General features: G+C 39.2%; 1 protein-coding gene across 1 annotated transcript in view; it reads left to right on the forward strand.

Annotated features, from left to right (window-relative positions):
- Nucleotides 1-423: 423 nt before the first annotated feature.
- Nucleotides 424-24,495, forward strand: part of PHEX (phosphate regulating endopeptidase X-linked) — a 98,190-nt gene continuing 74,118 nt past the window's right edge. The window contains exons 1-5 of the mRNA XM_059839895.1: nt 424-863; nt 4,958-5,026; nt 6,189-6,350; nt 21,992-22,078; nt 23,122-23,348. Of these exons, the coding sequence (XP_059695878.1) occupies nt 752-863; nt 4,958-5,026; nt 6,189-6,350; nt 21,992-22,078; nt 23,122-23,348 (657 nt within the window). The 5' untranslated portion in view covers nt 424-751. The remainder of the gene's footprint in view (nt 864-4,957; nt 5,027-6,188; nt 6,351-21,991; nt 22,079-23,121; nt 23,349-24,495) is intronic.

Here is a 24,495-nt window from a genome sequence, read left to right on the forward strand (position 1 = left end):
CCTAGAAAAAAACAGATCTAGCTTTTAGAGCAGGACTTTTCTGTAGGTTGGCTGATTATTGCTTTGTGCTGCTTGACTGTGATTTTTGGCACACAGTGTCACATACCAAATTCCCGAAATAAAATGCTACATGATATTCTAAGAGTTCTTAGGAAGCTTTAAAGAGGGATTTGTCTGCTGAGTGGGTACCTCTTCTGAAGCCAAATGATGCGGCAGCAATGGTTTAAAAGGAGAAAACTTTAGTCAGCAGATAATTAGTCTTTTTAAATAAGTGCAAGGAGGAAAAAAGAAAACCTTCCATCAGACTTGTGTTTGTAGAAGTTGTCAGCAATCCTGCTTTGATTGGAGAGGGTGTGCAGCCCTTTGAATAGTTAAAACATCTGTTCAGCGACGTTGTGAAATGCTCGTGTTTGGAACCCCTGATAAAGGGGACTGCTGAGCGCTTGGCTCTTACAGGCTCTACAGGCAGCAAGGGCTGCACAAACTGTGGCCACTGCTTGCCTTTCCTCCTCCTGGGCAGAGCAAAACGTAGGAGACAGCTACTATTTTACATGTGATTTTGCTTTGAGAGGGAGAGAGCAGGAAGTGCCTAGGAAATGGTTCATGACAGAAACCTGGAGTTTTAAATAGGAGAGAAGAGGAGGAGAAGGAGAGCACATGGGCACAGTTTGTGAACAGTTGAAACACTGACACAACAGCAGCAGGGGAAAACCAGACTTCTGAGAGAGCAAGCACCTCCCAAGCTATCCTGATGGAAGGAGAGACAGTCCCCGAGGCCAGGGGAGCAGGCAGCAAAGCCACTCGGATCGCTCTCGGTGTCTTTGTGAGCAGCACTGTTGTGCTTGGCACCGCTCTTTTCTTGGGTAAGTGAAAGCGTTGACACAAACCTGAGCACAACCTCCAGCCTGCCTGCTGGGTGCTCGTGTTTGTGTCTCACAACGTCTTTTGGGGAAAATCTAAATCTCTTTTTCTTTCCCCCCTTTTTATATTTATCCTGAAAGGGATATCTGTCAGTAAAGGAGTTCTTGTTGTGGGAATTCTAGAGCTGGGAGATGCAATGGGAATTCATGTAACGTTTTGAATGCTGAATTTAAATTTGGATACCCAGTTGAATGTGTTCTGACCTGACTTGGGTTCTTCCACAGGACAGAAAGAAGCAGGTGAGATTATGCTGATTACAGATTCAGTGGTTGTGACTGATGTGGAGTAGTATTCTCTGTTTCCTGAAAATGAATCTGTGTAGTGCGTGCATTTTATGGAATTTTTTGGGTTTTCCTTCATTTGGTTTTCATTTAGGGCTTGACTAAAACCTCTGTAGAAAGCTTCAATAGTGCATATGTGTGCACATTTTTTAGATCTTTCTCTTCTTCTACGATGAATTGCAGAGTTGCCTTTACGAAAGTCATAAAGAGTGCATCTAGGATGAAATTGAAATATTTTTGTTAGATATATAAGCTGTAACTAGATGCAACAGAGACGGAAATAGTTTTTCCTCTCTCAGATTTGGAATTACTTGTAGATTGGTTTTGTTAGCATAACACTTGAAAGCATATGCCTAGACTTCTGAAATTATGTGTAGAAGTATAAATATGCCCAGAAACTCCAATCAAAGAGGAAGCTGTGTTTTATCCTGTAAGAAGTTTGCAGAGTTGGATCATCTTTTGGAACAATTCTGCCCAACTTTTTGTTTCTTTAGACCAACACAGATTTCCCCAGATTGGTGGAAACCTTGCCTCTAAGCATATCTTTGGCATTCATCTAGTCCTTTATGATCTTGTGATCTTGTTTGAAAGGTCTGCTTAGTTTATAGTCACAAAACAAGGTCAGGTTTTCTATAGAATATTTAAGGCACCAGGCTCACTCTTGGTTAATCCTCTGCTCTGGAGCAATTTCTGCAGCATTTGCAGGAAAATAACTTCTGTGTCAGTGATCCCTTTCAAGTTAACTTTTTATAACCATGAGTGAGTTTGAATCTTGGAATTTCTAGATGAAATAAAAAGTTTTTCACCTAAAGTATGCAGTATAAACACCAGGGAGTAATAATGGAGAGACCTTATTTCTTTTTGCCTTCACTAGATTTTGTTTGTTTATTGCTTAGAGCAGTAAAAGCAATTGACATTTACCACCACAGCTTCTCAGAGATGGAACTGCTTTATCCATAGGCCAGGTGTGAAAATTCAAGCAAATATATTAATTCTTGCAGACAGTTTTCCAAGTGTGCCTGTGGCATGTTCTGTAGGCAGGGACTCAATATCAAAATTTACATTGGCATAACTGCTAAGAAAATAAAAATGCTGGCCTTGGGTGAGCCAAAATGCTTTTAGGATTTCTTTGGAAATGGTCTGAAATTTTCAACCCAAAGAACCAAGGAAAAAAAGTTAAATTGTTTTGGTTTAACATTTTTTCAATTAGATGTTTTCACACTTCATTGTGACATAGTTTTGTTTGTAAGTTTGAGCTAATTTTTTTCAAGTTTTTTTATCTGTAGAAATGGACATCATTTTTTCTGTCCACATGAAATATTTCAGGCACCTCAAGATGTTATTTTTCTTCAATTTTCATTAAGTCTGCAAAACTTGTTGTTTCTGGTGCACCTGAAAATAATTTTCCACCCTGAGGAGTGAAATGTAGTCTTCTCCTGCTTTCTTCTCATAGTTCCTACAAGTCTAAGGAGGATGCGGGAGAATCATCCCACAGGTGTTATTATTACTGTTCCTTGCTCGTGCTGGCTGTGAGCTCACTGTGACTTCAGTGGGGAGCTTTGCTGGGGTCCTGCCGGTGACACTCTGGTAGGAGTGGGGGCTGTGACAGGACAGGAGCCACCTCCTCCTTGGAGGAAGCACATTGCTCTCCAGTGCCCTTGGGTGAGAAGTCAGGCAGCTTTGAATCTCAATTTGAGAACATCTTCTCCAGACTTGGAACATTCACATTATTTGCATCTGTACATTTGTATTGTTTTCCTTTTCCCTTATAGATTTATTTTTTTAAACTCAGTTGTGTATTTGCTCAAGAATCTGGAAACAGGCTTATCAAGGAGGAAGCTAGGATGCTGAGGGTTATAACCATGATTCTAAGTATAAGGTGTGATTAGTTATCTTAATAATAAGAAGGCAAGAGAAAAAAACTGTGCAAAGTTTTTCCTGTCAAAATTAGCTGTGATTTAAAATGGAAATGTTACTACCAAAAATTTATTCTAATGATAAAATTGTAGGTTTCTCAGTTGAAATGGTATTTTGTGTTTGTTTATAAGTATCAAAAAGACAAGGACTGCTTCAGATTAAGCATGAAATGATGTCTGGGCTTTTCCCTCCTTTCTGTGCTTTGTTAAGAAAAAAGTCTAGCAAGCATTCAAGACCTGGATGGATTCTAAAGGGCTAAATTCTAAATCAAGGAAAAAGGTGAGTTGGGAGGAGTGCAACACTTAATTAAAAGGGACAGTATGCATTATTTGTAGTTCATCTTTGTAGTGGCTCAAAATCATATTCTGGAGATCTCCACTTCTCTATTTTCTCCTGTTTTTTCAATATTCCAATTACAACCTTTGTATGCCTCAAAATCTTGTGTATTTCTTGGCTAGTTTACAGAGGTGTTTGAAGTGTTGGGTTCACTAAACCAATGCAAGCTTTGGAAAAGCTGTCCAGAAATAGTTTTACATTCCCATTTTTTGAGAAACTTGGGTTGAAATCCAGCTATTTCTGTCATTAATTGCCATTAAAACTGTGAGACAGAAAGAGAGGAAACAGCTTTACATTCAATTCTAGCTTTAGGACCTTTTGTAAAAAAAATTTCCTGGGCTGAAATGAAATTTCACATTTTTCTATCACTTTAAAACAACATATAATTACAGCAGAAATTGCTTTAGAACTACCAACACTGTTAAAGCTATAGTACCATAATATATTCCATTGTTGGATTTTTTCATTCAGTGTTATTTGCTTTTTTTATTTTTGCCATGGACTGTTATTAAGATAATGGATATAATGAGACATTTCTTTATGCCTACTGAGCACATCTAGCAAGAACTATTTCACCTATCCCTTGGGATTCTCCCTTCCTAATCCCAAGTATTAATTATCTGCATATTTGCTGCCTGAGAGCAGAGTCTGAAATTAGCAATTCCTGTGCTTAAATTTCAGTGGCATTTGTAACACATGTTTTTAAAAGATGAGTGAAATTAACTGAAAACTTCATAGTTCTTCTCAGCAAGGTTTTTGGAAGCAAATGCAATTACAATACTTTTGGGAGACTATTCAGACAGAACCTGGGTTGTGCCTTATATAGCATGGCTATCCTTGTGCCCATTGCAATCTGCTCTGTTCCAGACTAGACTAAGGAGACCCTGGGAGGGTCCTGTTGGTGCTGGGTTGTGCTGGGCAGTGCAGTGCTGCTGCAGGGCACTGTGGGCACCACAGCTCAGGGGAGCTCTGCAAACCCTGCGGAGGGTGGGGAGACTGCTCTGTGTTGCATTTCTAGCCATGGAAGGTGCAGCCTGGTCCTGTGGAAGGTCCCTGCCCATGGCAGAGCATTGGAATAAGAGGATCTTTAAGGTCCTTTCTAAGCCTAGCTATCCTGTTCTCCTGTGTTTCCAAGCTCTGGAGGATGATAACAATGCTGAATAGTTGGTGTGTGGTGGTGCACGCTGGTAGTGAGTAGGGCTGAAGTGATGCTACTCCAGGCACTGTGCAGAGACAGCCCTTGCTCTGTGCTGTCTGTGAGCAGAGGGGGAAGGAGGAAGCAGGACTAGGAAGGGGAAGTTATTTGTACAAGCTGCAGTATTTACATAATATATATTCTAAATATTTACTTAATGTACATTCTAAGTGCTCTAAATCAGTCCAGTCAGAGAGGCACTGGGACCAGAGGCTGCACTGATATTGGAATGATTGAGTACAAAACATTTGGCTCCAGCTGTCAAAATTCATTGCAAATGATCTCATTATGGTTTTCCATTTTGCAGTTAGCCAAGGTCTTATAAAGTTTCATCCGAAGCAACAGTACTGTTTGACTGCAGAATGCATTGAAGCTGGTAAGCAGCAGTTTTGTCTTCTCAATTATAGCATGATTATAGTATGTTAATGAGATATTTATACCATTTAATTTTTTCCCATTATACATTTTACTCAGAAAGCTCAATTACTGAGGGAGAAAGAATGACAATCCCAAACTTTTTAAAAAGTCACTGTTCAAGTTGCATCTGTTTTGCTTATTTTGTACAATTAAAATTCTTGTTTTAATTTGGTCTAATACTAGTATAACTAGGTTTACTCAACGTTTCCTATAGGGGTTATTTTTCTTCTTTTTTAATAGGAAACAAAATGTTGAGTGACTTCAGGAGTATTTTGTTGCTTCCTTTCCAGTTATCAGAAAACTAGCAAGTATATTGTTAAGTGCAGCTATGTTTTTGTACCAGATCTGGCACACACTTTATATGATTTTATATAAAAAGATGGTAGAGTCAGACTAGTTATATGGAACAAATTTTTTATGGTGAGGGTGATGAAACACTGGCACAAGTCACTCAGAGAAGTTGTGGATGCCCCGTTCTGGAGATGTTCAAGGTCAGGTTGGATCAGGGACTCTGAGCAACTTGGTCTAGTTGATGATGTCCCTGCTTTTTGCAGAAGGTTGGACTAGGTGACCTTTAAGGGTTCCTTCCAAGCCAAATTATTCTATGATTTTATGATTATCTACTGAAAAGCCACTAGTCTTGGGCTTGTCAGACTGATCTCTCTCTTACCACCTCTCTTTCACTGACAATAGTAACTGGTAAGGAAGCAGTCACAAAATGGAGCTGAAAATAAAATTATCTTTTCCAATGTATGGTAGATCAGAATTTGATTTGTTTTCTTGTGCAGTATTCAACTAGAGGTAAACACTACATAGTTACTGAAATGCTAATCACAATCTACTTAATATGTATCACTACTAAATTCCTCAGGCAATTAATTCTATCCTGGCAACAATGGAGAGCCTGTCTTCAGGTGTCTGGCTCCAGCAGCTCATGTTCATGTAGTGCTAAGTTCAGTCATCGTTGCTGTATGGCACTCAAAAAGATTCATTGCAGATATTTTGTCTTTTTTGTTTGTTTGTTTGTTTCTCATTAATCATAATTTCTGGACTGTAGGCCTGTCTAATTCTCTATTTATGAAAAAGTGTTCTACAAAGTCTATGTGGTGTCTTTTTTCCAGCTGCTGGCATCCTGAGCAAGATAAATCAATCTGTAGATCCATGTGAGAACTTCTATCGATTTGCATGTGATGGCTGGATAGATAATAACCCTATTCCTGAAGATATGTCCAACTATGGTGTTTATCCCTGGCTGCGACACAGAGTGGACCTCAAACTAAAGGGTAAATAGATAATTTCTACAAGTATTTGGTTGGCTTGTCACTGTAACCTGTTAATTGGCTGGGTTTGAGAGGATCAAAAATCACAGTTCTCATCACTGGAAAGCATCCAACAGCCTGACTTGATGATCTCTTTTAAGTATATTTTTCTTTTTTTTTTTAATTGAAAATTACATTGAGAGTTAATTAATTGAACTTAAACAGAATTTGGGAGGAAGAATAGAACTGCTGGGAATTCTGGTAATTCTACCAGTTAAGAATGGATGGATGAAATTATATTGATTCTAGCAAAAGACAGAGACAAGGGGATTTAACTCTTTCCCCCTTGAAGTAGATGGTTAGACCAGAGTGCAGGAGCTCAGCACACACAATTAAGAATGTCCCAAAATCATCAGTCCAGGGCAGCAGGCTGTCTCTAACAGTGGCCAACAGCAGGAAAGAATATAATAAAGCCAAACCAGGATGATATTTTCCAGTACACTCACCTAGCCCTTGGCAGAGGCAATTCTCAGGTTTCCAGAGATGGAGGTTGTTTAGGTACTGGGTTTCCTTCCCACTTCCATTCAGGCTGCCACTGAAGTACCTGAGCTATCATCAGTGAAACAGAAAGTTGCTTAAGAATGTGTTTCTGGAGGAAAAAATAACCCCAGGGTGGAAATGTGTAGGAAGAAAGGTATTTTAATCTGCATGTGACTTGACTTTGGGCTATATTCTGCAGCATGGCTACCTCGCCAGGAAGCCCGGCAGACCAGCTGGGGAGAAAGGGTGAGGATTATTGTTAGGAAAATCTTGCCAGACTCTTATAGTCTCGGCTAGAAGTGAGTCATTCAAAAAAAAAGAGAGGCATGCAAGATTTAATATTGTTGGTGGTGTGCTTGAGCTTTGCCCACCTTGAGTACATAATTGACATAAGAGCCTGGCTTCAGCTGACCACAGAACAGAGGTCAGTTTTAGAATTTAATGCTTTAATTCAGCACTTGTTTTTCTGCAGATTTTATGGAGGCACCAAAGCCCCTCTCCAATTGCTTTCTTCAGTGTTATTGTATCCGATTTTCACATCATTAAGTATTTTAAAAGCTGCATTTGGGTTCAAACTATGAGTTTTGGTTTTCAACATAGTACATGATCTCAAGACTTCTGTTTAAAGTCTGCTGAGGATGTCACAAGGAAAGGAAAAGAAATATTGCTGGAGCCTGTTTCAAGTTACGCTTTGCATTTTAATTGTTCTGCTGCCAGAATTGGGCTGTATTAGATAAGTGCACGTCCTGCATGAACCATAGCCACAAAGAGGCCAGTCTTAATTGAATATAGAGTAGCAAGCTGTCACTGTCATCCTTAATTTCCTCTTTTTACAGGTCCTAATCAAGGACATCATGCTAAGCCAGATTTTTATTTGGTTTTCTTTCTGCAGTTCCTTTAGAAGTTGCTAGTACATAGCTAGAAAAAATGCAAGACAAAGAAAGAAACATCCAAGAGAAGTATTTGCTTAATGAAAACTCCATATCAAATAAAGGGAGTTTATACAAATTTATTTAATAGGAGGCCCTTGGCACAGATAGGGACAAAAAGATGTGAAATGCTGGTTGGTGTACAGGAGTGTTTTTAAAATAACATTTCCCATCTCTTCCTTAACTTTTTACTTCGCGACCTTTCCAAAATATATTCTTTGTAATTGAAAAAGAAGGAAAATGGAAAGTGTTGGTAGCTGAAATAATAAGCATAACTTCAGCTTCTAGGTATATTTGTGTTTTCTCTTGAGTTATCTCAATATATTAGCTCAACACTGAGCTCTTAATTTGTGTACGACCACAACCTTGCTAGCAGTTTTAACCAGAGGAAGAACTGCACAGAGAAACAGTTATAGAGCTGAATAGATCTTGAAAGCAAATTTAATCTCTTCTTTCTCAAGAACTCTTAGTAGAACTTTGTACCACATGGTAAATATCCCTGTTTGACATTTGGTAGATTAAAAAAACCTCAGTCTTTAAAGACCTGGTCATTATGCAAGTTCTATGCTCTGAAATATCTATCATATTAAAGAAATCTATTAATCTTAAAATGACAACATGGCTTGGCCAAAAAACCACATTTTTCATATTTGATTTTCTTTGATGGTATGATATAGATGGAAACATTTATTCAGGCTATATATTAAAAAATTATGTTACTTAAAAGAATCTATTTGGACATGGAATCTGTTTTCTGGCCCCTGAATGTTCCTGAGCCTACTCCTGTTCCGGAGAAAGGGATTTTGGGCAAAGACCTCTTACACAGGTTGCACAAGTGTATCTTAAATATTCTGGAAGCTTTTTTTTTTTTTTGTTCAGGAGCAATTTCTACAAAAGATCTTCCAGTAGATAATGAGTAGCAAGTGTAAGAAATAATTTTGTCTTACCGCAAAAAGGTAGTTGTGGCTGTGTAATGTAATGTACTGAGCCCTGCATTAGGTGCTAGTGGGCTTGAGAACAAAGCATCTTTTTTCTATTTGTTTTGGGTTTGGTGTTTTAGTTTGTTTGTGGTTTCTGTGTTTGGTGGGTTTTTTTGTTTTTTTGTTTCTTTTAGTGTGTGTGTGCAATTTGGGGTTTTGTTTATTTTTCTCTTGTTTGTGGGGTTTTTTGGTGTGTTTTTGTAGGTTTTTTGAGACTTACAAGAGCAAACAGCTTTGCAGGTGTTCTACCCTTCAAAAAAGGGTAGAACATTTTCTGTATCAGTGAAGGTGCCTTAACAGAGAATTCCAAGGAGAGGAAATTGTAGTAGGTTAATCCAAAATAGCTAAGAACTACTGGGTGGTAGATTTTTTGTCTGCATATCTCTGGTTGATTAAAGGATCAGGATTAGAAACATTAATTTTGAGGTTCTTCTAGATATCCAAATCGTAATGTGATAGCTAAAAATACTTTTTTTTTTTAAGATTTGGGTTTATAATAGGATAGGAATACATACAAACATATATATATATGATGCTCCCATGGGTTTCTCTAGCTCTCTCAAGATGCATTCAAGCTAAAATCATATCATCATTTCCCCTTTAATTTCTTTTCCATATGTTGTTTGAGGGTCACTTGGGTTTATTTTTCTGCGCTCAGAGGAATCCACAAACCACATGTGTAACTCACTTTGATCTCCTGACAATACAAAATAAATGAAGTTCCAGCCTGGAGAAAGTAGTGGTAGGTCTTTCCTTGGATGTCACCTTCAGCAGGATTTCAGGCGTCGTGGAGGAATGTAAAGGAGATAATTGTAGAGAGCCAAAAATACCTTAAAAGCAGAGGCCTGTGGTTTGGGTTATGATCCAAATCTAGGTAAGGGACATGTAATATTTAGGTTAAAATTTCCTAAAGATCTGTTCCTTATGGAACTTTTCTGAAGAGGACTGATATACGGCTACTTCCCCTTAACCATTCCTGGCTGGACCAGATTGTCCCTGACCTGAAGCCAGCCTTTCCTTTTCAGCTACACCACAGCCATGTTAAAAAGTACCTCACTAAAGAGGAAACACTCCTAGTACCCAATAGGCCTCTGATGAGGAAGTCCTTGGAGCTCTTCAAAATGGAAAGAGTCATTTGGCTGTGGCCTGTGTTGAATGAACAGAAGCGTTCTCAAACTGCAACAGCTTCAGCCTCGTGTCAGGTCAAGATAGCAGTAACTCTAGGAGTTACTAAATGTTTTTCCACTTACCATAATATTTCCTGCAAAGCTATTTGTGTTCCTGGTGAATTTTCCCATTTTGATTTGATGACCTCCATTAAGGTTTTAGGAGTGCTTTGTCTTGTCACTGAAAAGCAAGTGGCTTTTTGTGAACAGTTCAGAGCTGGAGGTCTGAGGCACGTAATTCAGTGCTTTTTACCTGTGATGAATGTTGGTGGTGAGCCCAGAAGCTTCTTTTGCTTTCTCTGAAGTACAGTTGTATACAGCTGGCTTATTGTTTCTTCCTGGGAGTGACCATGCAGGAAGCAATAAATTAAAATAAAAAGAACAAAACAAAACTCCATAAACATTCCTAAATCTCAGCACTGCAAAGAAGCTGATTTAAATTCTGTGAATAATTTGTGAATATGTCTTCCAGATCTTTTAAATTTAATTTATGACTGTGGAAACCAGTTTACAAATTAAGTCTCCATACTGTTCCTGGTCCAGTGAGACATCTACTTCAGGGTGATTTGCTGAGCTAAGCTTTGTAGTGCGGCTGTTTTCTGAATGTCAGTCAGTTTAAAATGAGGAATTTCCAATGTGGTAAACAGAAAGAAATGGAGGCCTTTTAGGAGGATATGATGTGTGGGTTTCTGAAGAACGTGAGACAGACAGCAAACAAAATATCTTGGCAGTGTAAGCAACTTTTCCCAAGATAATCTGAAATTATTTCCTTTGGAAAAGAAATTGCTTATAAGTAAAACTGGTAAGTAAAAATATCTCTTTGGAAATTTATGCTGTTTGACTATAGGATATCCTTTCAGACTGATCCCAGGAGTTGGTGTTGAGCAGTTGTTGTTGCTGTTGAGTGGTTGCTGTCCTGCACAGAGGACCCTGTGCCACAGGGCTCTTTTAGGGCTGGGTTTTATCTCCCACCATTCAACTGGTGCTCAGCTGGGACCACTGGGATAGTTTGGATGTGTCCCATGAAACCTGTAATGCCGCTGCTGACACTCATCCCCAGGTTTCCATATTAGCTGACCTGTCTCTTGTGATTTGTTTCCTTCAAAGTTATTTAAGCTTTTTGAGATCTGTCCCAAGTATGAGGAAGAATACCAGCAGCAATTAAAGTAAAAGAGGTTATTTATGGTTTTGCCTCCAGTATATTGCTGGCTAACTGCTCTTGAATAACAAGAAGGCAGAAAAAAATCAATAGCACTTCATGCTGTTTTGCTTGGTCTTTTCTGCAATAAATGGATCTCTTTTCAATGGTAAAGACACTTTTTCAGTGGTTCAAATCATTCCTATAGTGGCTTATTTATCTGAATGTAAGAAAAAACGTAAGTGGCACAAGTCAGATAAATCTCTCCAAGCAAGAAGTCAGTAGCTTATTGGTAAAATGAAATACCTAAGTCAAAAGTGAAGAGGCCAGGACTTTTTCCAGGCATTGTGGCTGCTCAGAATTAAAATTGAATTTGTAATGGGTGATTTTGGGAAACCATGAGTACAGAGAGGAGACAATTTTGGCTCCTAAATGAGGTTTAGAGGCAGCACAGGAACTGAGCCGCAGGATTCCCACAGCAGCTGCCTGGTTTGGAGACTGGAATGGCATCCTCCTCTGAGCCCTCAGCTAGAACCAGAGCGGGGCATCCTGCTCACTCCTGTTCAATATGTGGCATATATTTCCCTTAAATTTACAGTGAACCTGGGGTTTCTATGATATGTGCCATTCATACTTGCAGATACTGAATTTCAAAATTTTTGATGGCTGTGTTTGGGTGGGTAATTTTACAGAACCAGGATTGATGCCTTGACAGCAATCCATGACACGATTCCCCTTTTTGACAAAAAAAAATTTCCACAAGTACATGTTAAAAGTATTATTGTAATGAAGTAAATGTAATGCTGCCATTTAGTATGGAACTCCACCTATATTGCAATGATTGGGAAATTTGCAATCTTCTGGTGTAAATGTGGTTTAAAATCTTTTGCCTAACATTATAATGACATGTGTTATCCCCTAAAGCATAATACTAGGAGGCCAGAAAGGCAGGGCAGGGAAGAGGGCAATTCTACTCAAACGAGTAAGATTTATTATTGAAATTTAATTTATGAAAAGAGCTCTCACCTCCTTATAAAACAACTTTTTGTTTGGTCAGTACACAGTTTGTGTACAGTTATGTTCACTTTTGGAGGAACTCACATGATGGGCTTATCTTTTGATATACAAACTCAGAGAATTTACCAAATTCTGAAACTGTAAACAAACAACATTTCCGTTTCGGACATGTGCTGTGTGCTAGGGCACTGAGCAGCATTAGGAAGCATTTATGTAAGCACAGCTGTGTGAATGCTCTTTCCATGAAAACTTCCATATTGCTAAAATGGATATTCAAGGAAAGAATTTGGGGGGAATTTCTTTTCAAGGGGTGAGGGGGAACCCTAGAATGTCAGGATATTAGTTGGGTTTATTTGTCTAGACAGAGAATCCTTTAATGGAATATGTATTTGGGAATATTTTTTTGTTCTACTTGGTTTATGTTCCTTGGGAACTGGAACCTATATGAATTGATTAATTATGAGATTGTCATGAATTCCTGTGGAAATACATATTCATATTAATTACATCCTCATGAGTACAAAATTAATTCATAATTATTTAAATGTTCCATTGAAATATCAGAAAAATTAATAATGAACGGCTGTTATTTTCAAGAGTCACTGCTCCATCCATGATGAGATAAATGCTGCCATCAAAAAAATTGCTGATGGACATTAATTGCATCAAATAAAAAAGATAGTTTCCTGAATTGATAACTGGTGTCTTGATCATGATTAAATACCTTTAAGAAAAACCAACAAAACCCCAAAACAAACAAAAAACCTCAACCAACCCCATAAAAACCAAAACAATGAAAAAAACAGCAAACAAACTAAATTCCCCCCACCAACCAACTGCCATCCTCAACATCAACAACCCATCCTCAACACTGAAAACCCATCCTCTGCCCTCAGCTCACAAAATGAAACGAGGGGAGGAGGGAGACACAGTTTATCAAAGCAAGGCAGATCTAGATTAAGGCATCAGTTCCACAAGGGCTATTCTGAGGAATGAATTTATGGAGCTGCAGAAAACACTGGTAGTTTTATTAAAGTAAAAACCAAAAACAAACTAGTTACTGGTATGAAAATAGGGAAACTTTTATATTTGATATCTAAGGCATACTGAGGCTATATAAGCCAACACAAGGCCTTCCAAAAATGACTAATGACCCTGTCCACTGACATCCTAGGTAGTTCTGCTTTCCAAAGTGGGAATATACAATACAGCAGGGGTAGGGCAATCTGAGAGGAGGCTAGTGCTCTGCATTGTTTCATATTTCTGTGTGAGCAAGGGGTTTGCCATTATGAAATTTGCATTGAGGGATTATTTCAATCACTTATGTACTCCAGTAATGATTCTGGTGATCTCATTATTAACAATGGGGAACTGAGAGAAGAAAGGTAAGAAAGTAGTAGAAGGCTGGTTAAGAAGGGAATGCAAAAGACATGAAAGTGAAAAAAGGTGTGCTTTGGAAAAATTTAAAAACTGCATTATAAGCACCAGAAAGGTGTATTGATTTACTATCTTATTTTACTTTAGACATTCAAAGCAAAAAGCTTTAATTAGGCAAGGATAGTTTAACCATATGGAGAAAGATTTTTTTGCAACACTTTGATGCTTGTTTGTTCTCCCATATATATATTTAGCAAACAGTAGAGAAATATGGGCTATAATAAACTCAAAATAGGTATCTATAAAATGCAATGAAATATATTTTGTACTGCATTAGGCTTGGATACTTTCCTTCCTGTGCTCTGAAACTGAGAATTCTTTGCAGCTACCAACGCACAAAGAAAAGGAAGAAGAGCCTTAATGTCAGTAACAATTTAGCAATTATTTAATTTATTTATGATGAGAAATTTTTTCATCACTTTTCATGCTTCTTTATTCGTGAGGGAGTAAAAATTTTATCTTTAGATTGTGTATTTTCATATTTTGGACTTTTGGAAACAAATTTTTATTTGAAAAGCAATTATTTGCAGTTCACTTCTAATAAAGTGTCTGGTGGGGAAAAGGACTCCAGACTTCACATGTCAGACTGTGCATAAAATAGGTGAACTAACAAGAAGCAATGCAGAGCAATTAGCAGAATTAATAGTTTACAAAAAAGAAATAAATTTAGGTTAGCTCATATTTTAGGGAAACCTCAGAAACCAAATATTGCTATCAATTGCTACTAGAGGTAAGAAGTGATTTTGCACACTTAAGTTGCCTATCAGGAGACATTCTCAGCAGAACTTGTGTTTTAAAGCCATTCAGGAATTTAACGAGGCCTTGAAATTATGTATTTGGGGTTGGGTTGCATTGGTGTCAGACAAGAACTGTAAGCAGTCATCTGCACCTCCACTGAGATTTGTCTCTGTGGTATTTTCCAGGCAGGCAAGATCTTGCTTTGCTCTTCTTCCAAGCCTTCCAGATGCAAAACAATTCTAAAATAGAAGCTGGGCAGGTGCATTCATGTGGGAGTTTGACCTATGCTATTAACCTGCTAAGAGGGATAAAGTTGTACTGAAACATTAAATGTTGTGTCCTACAGCAGATGTCCATGTCTTTTTCAAAAGAATGCTCTGAAGGAACATATTTAACTCTAAGAATAATCTTGGCTTGATGGTACTTGTCTTGTTCCCAAGAAATATGTTCAGCTTGGAATATCAATTAAGTCTATCACTTCAATTTAGAACATACCTACATATATATATATATATATATATATATATATATATAAACCATTCTTCAATGGTTCCCCTCTAGACCCCATTCCAGCTAGAAGACCCTTTTCCAAATTGATGAGAATAAAAATATATGTATCAGATTTTCTTCTTTGACTATTTTGTAGCCTGGAATGTTGCAGTCTAATTAAATTCTTATTTTCATGTATCAAGACAGAAATGTTACCATTGGTTGAATGATCTCAGCATTCTTGTGTATAATTTATATGCTGTGGCCAGTGCTTTTATTTTGGGGTAGAACATTGTGCCCCTCGTAGGCACAATGATACCACTGCCAGCTCTCCTTCACTTTGGACTCTGAGAAGGAGGAATTGGAAACCAGATACTCTAAATGAATGTCAGCTGGCCCCAAACCATTCTGAAATGATCACTGTTGAAATATGTAAGCTCATGTTTCTTCAGACTGTACATTTGTCTAGCTGTGATGTCTGTAATGGCAGTGTGGTTTCAAAGTTCTTTGTGGGCCCTTTGGCACCCTGGCCAAATCTCTGCTCTGTGAACCATACTGACCTTGACTTCTGAAATCCTGAGTGCTGAGAGTTCAAATAGGGGGCAATGCATTCATACTACAGTTGGAGGGCTAAACAACCCCAGTGGCACAGGTGTGGTTGGATACTTGGGTTTTAGAGGTTACTTTTCAGGAACTCTTTTGCCATACCTCTTCAGTGTGAAGAAAATATGGGAATTAAGAGTTAGACATTTTTACGGAGGACTGGATTAGTCATAATTGTCTTCTAGTTCAGGGACCTCAAGGAATGACATTCTGCACATGTGTTGTGTGTTTGGTTTGGTTGCTAAACTCCAACCAAGGTTTGAGAAGGTTTTTCTCTACATTTAAGAGGTAATTCCTCGCAGAACATCCTTAAAAGAACCTGCTGTTGGCATCAGAGGACCATTTGCAATTTTCCAAAAGATAACTTGGGTTTTGTTTTTTTCACAGAGGTAGCACATAATAGTGCTAACTGAGGGAGGAAACAAAGGTTGTCATTGATAGCTGGAGATGGGAACAGCTCTTTTAATTATTCTTTTCATCAGTTATGAAACTCAGTTCTTATAGCTGTAGAGCACAGTGAAGGCAGGGTGACTAGCAGAGTCTTTATTGCTCAAGTATTGAGAGAGAAATTATCTGTCATTGGGTATTTACAAATAAACCTGCTGAATGTGTTGGCCCTTCGGCTGCTTTCTGAGTCTGATCCCAAAAAGAATGCATTACAAGCTGCTTTCAGTTTAGTATTGAGCATCATCTGGGCAATGCCAAGCAACTCTCATTGTCTCTGAAGTTAAAAGGGCTGAGGGGCATTCATTGCAAAAGATCAAGTTCTTTGAGTGTGTGGATCAAGTTCAGCAAGCCTTGTGCTCATAAAGAAGCACTATTGCAATCACTAGGAGTCTGACATTAGTTAGATAAGGAGCAATCTGTGGCTCCCTTTCTTTATCTACAAGAATGGATAATGGCTGTGTCTCCTTGCTCTGTCGTGCCTAAGAGTGCTTAGAGATCTGTATCCTAAATGTATAGAGTGTAATTGCAGGAGTAACCACTAGATTATTTCCTGTGACCTTTTTTGTGTCACAGACAATTACATTACCCACATAATGCAGCTCAGTAGCTTGCACTGGGATAAAACATAATTGACTTTGGGGTAAAGTTTATCTGCCAAAAAAGCATGAAGTCTTGAAGACATTAAGGGGCAGAGAAGCCACTATCTCCTCTGGTTGCTGGTTCCAGTGGTTAATCACTGTCACTGATGAATTTGTCTTCATCGTTCAACCATTGGCTTTCTTTGTGCCTTTTTTCCATAGACTAAAGACCTCTCTAGCACCAAGCATTTTCTAAAGGTGTTTTGGTATTGTGTTCCCATCACCCTTTCAAATCTCTTGTGAGAAAAACCATGTTCCCTCATTGCATGCTTTCTTTGTCCCTCCCTTCTATTTCTCAAGCCACACCCTCCAAAGAAAAAAAACAATTGTTTTGATATTTTTCTGCCCTCTGTCCAAGTGTCCAACATTGTTTTTACAATTCAGACAGCCATAGGGCAGGCTGTGTTCCAGTCTGTCTCACCAGCCTGTGTACACACTAAGATCATCTCCCCACTTTGATACTTCTCTGGTTTTGCAATCCAAGACTCCTGTCTGTTCTAGCCTTGCCCTGGGAATTCACACTGCATTATTTGTCTGCTTCTGGCTTTTCACTCCTCCAGGGTTACAACTTTCCAGGAAATAGGATGTCCCTTGGGGTTCTTGTATAATTTTTGGCTTTTTTTAGTCCAAGCATATTCCCTGGGGATGTTTGCACATGGAATTCTTTTTCTTCAAGATACAAAGCATTATAATATATTTCAGATCATTGCCAGATATCACTGTGCAAACACTTGAGCTTGCATTTTCCACACAGAGCAAATGTTTGTAAAAGGATAAAGACAAAAACTAATAGAAAAAATGCTATTTTCTTTACCAACTAGATATTTCTCTATATTTAGGGTTGTAAAGTGCAGAGAAAAATTTTATTTTTCTCACTAGAATAGGAAATAAGCCTCAAGAATAACACAGTATTTCTCAGGATTTCAACTCAACAATATTCATAGAAAACTGTCTGGTATAAATACAATCTGATCAGGACACTGATAAATTGAATCAATATTTCTAATCTGAATGAATGGTGTGCATGTTTCTTTTCTCTGCAAATCTGGCTTTACAATCCTTTTTCATGCAGTCCAAGTCAGAAGAAGGAAGGGATTTATTGGTGCCATAAATAAAATATGATGGTAGAAAACCAAAGTGAAGCTGTGCAAGACAGTGGGCTGGAAATGGAAAGTAAGATTAGAGGTAACATAGCCACAAGACTATCCTTAGCAGCTTTAGAATAGTATGCAGTTAAATAAACACACATGCAAAGCTTACTTTGTAATGTGCCTTGCTCTCACTTTTAACAGCAGATGATTGCTATTTACTCGAGAGTAGTGAACCACAGGAAGCTGGGCTTTTTTAGCCCTCTTTCCCTGAAAAAGAACTGTGTGAAGGCAACTCAATATAAACTCCCTTCCTTCCTTCCTTCCCAGCTCCCCACCCGCAGCTGTGCCTTTTTTTCCTTGACTGTATATCTGAGCATCTCCAGTTCAGACAAATGAAGAGCACTCCCAGCTATGGAGTGGTTTTTGCAGGTGATGCTGAGACTTTGTGTTTTATATGACAGTCAGGGGGGGCAGTGATTCAAACCTGCCTGACCTGGGGTGACAGAAGTTCAAGAACCTTTACTGAAATGGGAGCTTCTACACCCTCATCTCCTCTATACAAGAAGGTGAATGATGAAGCCATTTGCAACCTCAGGAAGTTTAGGATATTGTGAACACCTTTAGCCAGATTCTGACTGTGCAAGCGGTAGCTGCTTAATGACATGAGTTATGTTATTACAGCACTGTGGAGTGCAATTGCTAATAGGTGTTGACACTTGCCATAGCTAAGTTTTACGTGAAGGCAAACATAAATCTTGCATTTGGGCATCCTGTGCATATGGAAACTTGAACAATGAGGTGCTGAGGTCAGTGATAGAGGCAAAGATCTTTTTTTATCCCAAAGAAAATGACTTCAGAAATAATTTAAAGTGAAGAAAGTGAAAGATGTAACTGAAAAAGAACTGTTTTGCTAAAAAAGCTATTCAAACATATTCTTGCTATTTGGCTAAGGAAATGGGTTCCAAACTGTATCATCAGCTGGCTTAAGCTAGGCTGATTCACTTTGTTTGTCCTGGTGATTTTTGATTAGGATATTCTGCTTTGCAGGCAGGCTAGAGGTATAACTCAGTAGCAGCAAAAAATTGTTAAATTTTGGTTGATGTTAATAACAATTCTGTGCTTTTTCAGATGCCTGGAAATCGGCTTAGATTGTGTTTTCTTTTTAACCTCTGCAGATTTTGTTGGAGTGATGTGTATTTCCTAATCTGATAGAAAATATTTATTCCTAACAATTCTTCTTTAAAGGTAAAAAAATGGTGTCCTAAAATGGAAGATTGCTTTAAGGAATTAAAACTTTTAGTTTGAAGCAAGAAAACAGAAAGCAAGCAAAACAGCTCCAAGAAGAAGCTCAATGTCCTTCTCAGTGCTAAGTGAGCTGTTTTAGTCAAAATGTTGGTAGCCTTGATCTCTCTAACTAAGTCAAAGTTTAAGGAAACTGTGCTTAAGGAAAGCCTATCAGACTGAACTTCTCAGTGGATTTGTATGAATACACACAATTCCCTAGTGAGGCAAGAGAGTTGGAGCTTGGAAAGACAAAGTAAAAAACTAAACAGCAAACCTGCGGTCTCTTATGATGCACAACATTAACTGATCTTTGGTGGTCTTCCTCTTCCTATCCCTTGAAAGACAACATAGGTTTTGATTACATTTTGGTGTCAAAACAGAAAATATCTGAAGCTATTACAGTTTTTTAAAGTGGAAAGACACTTCTCCCAAACAAATGTAGTTCAGGTGAATTTTTTCTGAATTTGCTCTCTGTGTGTCACTGGCTGGAATTTCCCTTGCTGTAGATGAGAGCCTGAAACCATGTCACATGTTAGGAGGTGAAGCCCGGCTCAGGGTGTGTGGGATGGCCCTGGGGCAGGTTTGTTCAGCTTCCAGAGCCCCGGGAGAGCAGACTGAGCTGCTGCCCTCCCAAAGGCTGCCCTGTAGAGAGCAGCATGCATCGACCCACACAAACAGATCTGCTCTGTGTGGAGTGGGTTTGTCAGAGCCTGCCCAGGCTGCTCACAGGACCCAATATTGCTAATTTACAGGGAGCTTGATGGGCCTACATTGATTTCAATCACAGCAGTGACTTTCTTTCCATGAATAAGCAACCTCTAGACAGACTAATTGATTACATATATCTTTGTTCAGTATGCTGTGCTTCTTGCCTTTTCTTGCTGTTCATCTTTAAGAATTTAAATACTCAAGGACATGTAAAATCCGTTTGTATTTGTGAGCTAAAAAGGACACAAATTTCTAATTTCTGTGTTTGGATTTTATACTAGCTAATGTAGAAATCATGTGGATGTGAGCACTGCTTCAGGTTTGTGCTTCTAAATCTTTCTGAAACATTGAGGTTAAGGCTGGGAAAGCTCCACAGCCTACAGACCATCCATGGATCACACCCCCTATTTCAGTGTCTACAGGATCCAAGTATCTTATTGAGTCTTTCATATTTGATCACTGGATTTTATGTTATCAGAACCGTCTTTATAAAAGAATTCTGAGCAAGCTGGCTACATCTACCCCACCTCACTCTTTGCAGTAGTGAGGTGGGATAGATGTCACAGTAATGAGATGGTTTGATGGGAAAACACCAGGTCTGATTTTAACAAAATTTGATGCAGTTTTATCTCAAGAGTTGATTTTATTGGCTCTTATAATCTGTTTCTCCCTTGAGCTTTAGCCATTGGATTTTATTAGCTTCAAAAATTCATGGTTGTACAGCTCACTGGCAAAGACAGAAATTATTGTAATGGATTTAATGGGAGGGTAGTTTTTCATCCTTAGTTTTATGGAGGATTCATTTATCATTTCTTTCAAAATGCAATTTAAAAAATGTGAACAGGTCTGATTATGGTGCAAAGAATTGTACACACTGAACATATACATAGGTGATTTGCTTTACATTGTATTTAACTATTTGGGAAATATTTGAGGATTTGAAACCAAAGCTATCCTCCCCAGAAGTATTTTTATGGAAAAATCTTATCCATAACTAAGAAAGAATAATCTCACTAAATCTCTTAAGGGTCTAAGCAAAAGAATTGGGCAATGGGGTTTTTTGTTTGCTTGTTTAAGGAGAAAAGGGGTCGGAGGGAGAGAAAAGTTGCATTGCTCACCACTATGGTATTCCTTGAGTAATAAAATAATGAACAGTGTGAGGACTGCATTATGGTCCCCTGGGTGCTCACATGAGCTCAGGTGGGGAATATCTAAGAAGTGCGGCATGGCTGGTTCCTCAGGGGGCTCTGGAATTTTAGGGAAATAAGTGCCTTAAGATCCTGCCTCAAGTAGTGAGTTCCTAATGCTGAGAGAAGCTGTGCAAACCCAGGCTGTTCTCAGCTGGAGAGCCCAGCAGTCACACCCACCCTTTGCCTCCCTGGAGAGGAGGCATTGTGGGGTGGAAAGAGCAGGGCTGGAGAGTGAGCACCTGCCACTGTTTGCAGGAGGGTGCTGCTTTTGGATGGCAGTGCCACCACCTCCTCTGTACTCTGCATGTCCCCAGCCAGTCCTGGCAGAGGAATAACGTTGCATTGACCCTGATCCAGCTCTGTGTGGGAGCTGTTTGGTCTCACCATGGCTGGTGTTATGGAGTCTCAGTGGTTCTCTGCATTCACAGACCTCTGGGACTCTTGTTTTCTTCACTCCCCCTTTTGTGTGGGGCATGCTTCTCAGCACACTTGCACTGTGCTGCCTCTGCTCATTTGAAACCCAGAGTCCATGGTGGTACTTTGGTGCTGGGAAGGGAGTCTTGAATTTTTCAAGGCTTTTTAGCTCTGGCTGAGCACATAACAGGAGGGACTTGATGCCAGCAAAGCCACTCCTACCAGTGGTCCCAGTAACTTTAGTGTAAGGCTGTGCAAGACCTACTTGGGTCTTGCAAAACCAGACGAGGTCCAACAGTTTGCCAGCCCTGTTCCTGTGCTGTGTTCAAGAGTTACCTGCTTCTCCTGGCCATGGAAGTGCTTGTGCTGTCCAGCACCTGAGCTGACAGATCTCTCTGAAGCTCAGCTGCCTCTTCTTTGTATCTGCAGCTGCATCATGGCTGATTTACAGCTTGCTCCTGGGATCCTGTAACCTTCTCCATTAGGTCCTGATTTCATAAGGTACCAGCACCAGAAGCTGAGCCACTTGAAAAAATTCCTGACTCCCTGCTCTGCATGTTGGTTCCCACCCCACGACTGCCTGTCACCTCAGTTTGCTGAGGGTAGCTGGTTGTGAGGATGAGTAACAAGCTGCATCTGTCATTTGGCTTTATGTCAGTTCTCTTTAAAATAAATAAATAAAAAATCCTTCTCTGTTGGGGATTGAAAAAGGTGCGATTATGTCTGTGCTGCTGCTTAAGAAAGTACACATGGAGCCTCATACTTAATTAATTTCTATGATTAAAGTGAATGCTGAAACAGGCAAACAATGTCTACATTTTCCAAAGTTTTGAAAAAATTTACTTGTTTTTTTCAGCATTGCTAGAGAAACCCATCAGCAAAAGACGAGACAGTGAAGCTGTACAGAAAGCCAAGATCCTTTATGCATCCTGCATGAATGAGGGTAAGTAGATTGATTTGAGAAGGGCATAGATGCATTCCCTTTTTTTATAAAGGCAGGCTTTTTGTCTCTCTGCAGAGCTCTGGGAAGCTCTGTGCAGATGCATGGATTTTGCTGATATGGATTCAGCTGGGCTTGAGGGTCTTTTACACATCTGAAGCTGTGAATTGAGACTGAGGTACACTCAGGCACAAGTCAGTTTTAGAGAAACCTCTGCTTGTCAGAAGTGTGAAGAGATATTTATCTGTGCAAAAGGATGTTAAACTGTGCCCCAGGGTTGTGGGGTTAGTGCCTGGGGTTATTAAATCAGAAGAACCCCCTGATGAAATTCTCATATTGATACTTTCAAGAGCCTGTTGCTCATCACCTTCAACATTTCTCGAAATCTGTTTAATCAAAACACTACCCCAGGGCTGGGTATAGACAGCCCTGGAGTCTTTAGCTTTGGTATCTGCATGTAAAGCCAAGTTAGCCATGTTTGCAGAGTGCTTTTCCTCAGCTTGTAAATGCTGCTGTAAGGTAATGTTCACTAATTCAGGACACATCACTACTCTTAGGTAGCTGCACAGGTGAAAGAAGGCTTTGAAGTCCCCTTTGTCCTTCTGACTCTTTCAGGATTTATTTCCTGCACAGTTTTCTTCCAGCATTCCCTGTCTGACTGACAGCAAATGAGATAGCCTGCTCTATAGCCTCGGTGCCCAGATATTGGCCCTCTAGCTTTGATTATGAGCAATAATTTCCCCAAATTTCCCTAAAACCAGTGAAATTTCTATGCTAGTTCCTAAGCAAGGAGTGGGGTTTTCAAAAAATTTACCTAATTCCTTTGCCTTTTTGGAAAGGCACTGACTTGCCTCTTATTCTTGATACAGATAAAGAGGATTGGACTTCTATGCTGCCGTGCTCACAGAGAGCAGAGGCTTTGAGTTTCAGCTATTGTGATTGCCTTGCCTGAAAATCAATTGGTGCCAATAAATCTTTGTCTCGTGTGGCTGCTGCTGGACTTCAGTTGTCAGGAATGTAATTGTTGTCACACTTTGACATTTCAGATAAAATAGAAAAAGCCGATGTGAAACCCCTGTTAAGTATCTTGAAGCACTCACCTTTCCGCTGGCCTGTGTTGGAATCCAATCTTGGGCCTGAAGGGCTGTGGTCAGAAAGGAGGTTCAGCTTAGTCCAAGCCTTGGCTACTCTGCGTGGCCAATACAGCAGCTCTGTCTTCATCCGTTTGTATGTGGCTGCTGATGACAAAATCTCCCATCGCTACATCCTGAAGGTACAGCACAGCATTTCCAACAGGTTACTTTGCATGCTGTTTTATGGTCTCTTCTTCTAAAAACACATTTACATACCAAATGTTTACATTCGATTGGCTTACACATTTATGGAGGTGCCAGTTTATGGGAATGTAGAAGCCACTAGCAACCACATGCTATTGGAAAGTATTTCTGTACAGGTTTTCTTCTTTCAAATGGCAAAAAAACCATAAAAATTTCCCAGTAGACCAATAGCCAGTGTCTGTGTGCATGAGAATAAGAACTCAATATCTAATTCTGTGTGCTGCTTATGACTCATCGATTGCATGAAGAAGGCTTTTTGTCTGTGAGGATGAAAAATGGTCCATCAGTAGCAGATATTTTGAACTTGAGCTGTTTTTCTTGAGATGGAAACACTTAATCTGGTGCTTATTCATCACCTTACAACACAGATTTATCCCAAGCGCTTTTAAATGTGAAATAAGAGAATTCACATTTTTCCTGAAGTGCTTTTAGACCTGAAATTGCTTTTAGACCAATTGAAATTTTCCTGAAATTGCTTTTAGACCAAAACATTACAAAACTGTTAACAGTGCATGGCATTAAATAACAGTTTAATGTAAGAAAAAGTCTCAAGAAATGTTGCCTCCCTGTAGTCTGACAAAACTCCAGATAAAATTGTATAACTGTGGCAAGACTGAGCTCCAGATGAAGTTGTATAACTGTGGCAAGACTGAGTGCCTGGGCCAAATGCATTGTTGTTTAAGAACTTCAGATGAGAAGCCAGAGCAGACTTTCCCCCTATGGCTACAAGAAAATAGTTCGTGAAGGCAAGAGAGAAGGAACAAATAAGAAAGGTATGATGGCATTCATCATAGTAAAAAAAAAAGGGTCTAGGATCTTTATTTTTCTAGCATCTTGGCTGGCTGTAGGAATGTAGCCAAGAATACATTGTATTTAGGGACTGTGGTGGTACTGGAGTGGATGTCAGTTCTGAGTCAGTTCTTCATTATGTCTTTTGACTGAGGCATTTAACAGGCATAAAGTTAAAGGGTAACTTTCCCTCATCTCTAATCCATTTTCCAGGATAATCAACAGCCGATCAACACTTTGCTGTATTAAAGGTGTCATTCTGCTAAGATGCTGTTGAGATCCTTTCAGGTTTTC

The sequence above is a fragment of the Haemorhous mexicanus genome, chromosome 2 (genome assembly GCF_027477595.1).
Source record: "Haemorhous mexicanus isolate bHaeMex1 chromosome 2, bHaeMex1.pri, whole genome shotgun sequence".
NCBI lineage: Eukaryota > Metazoa > Chordata > Aves > Passeriformes > Fringillidae > Haemorhous > Haemorhous mexicanus.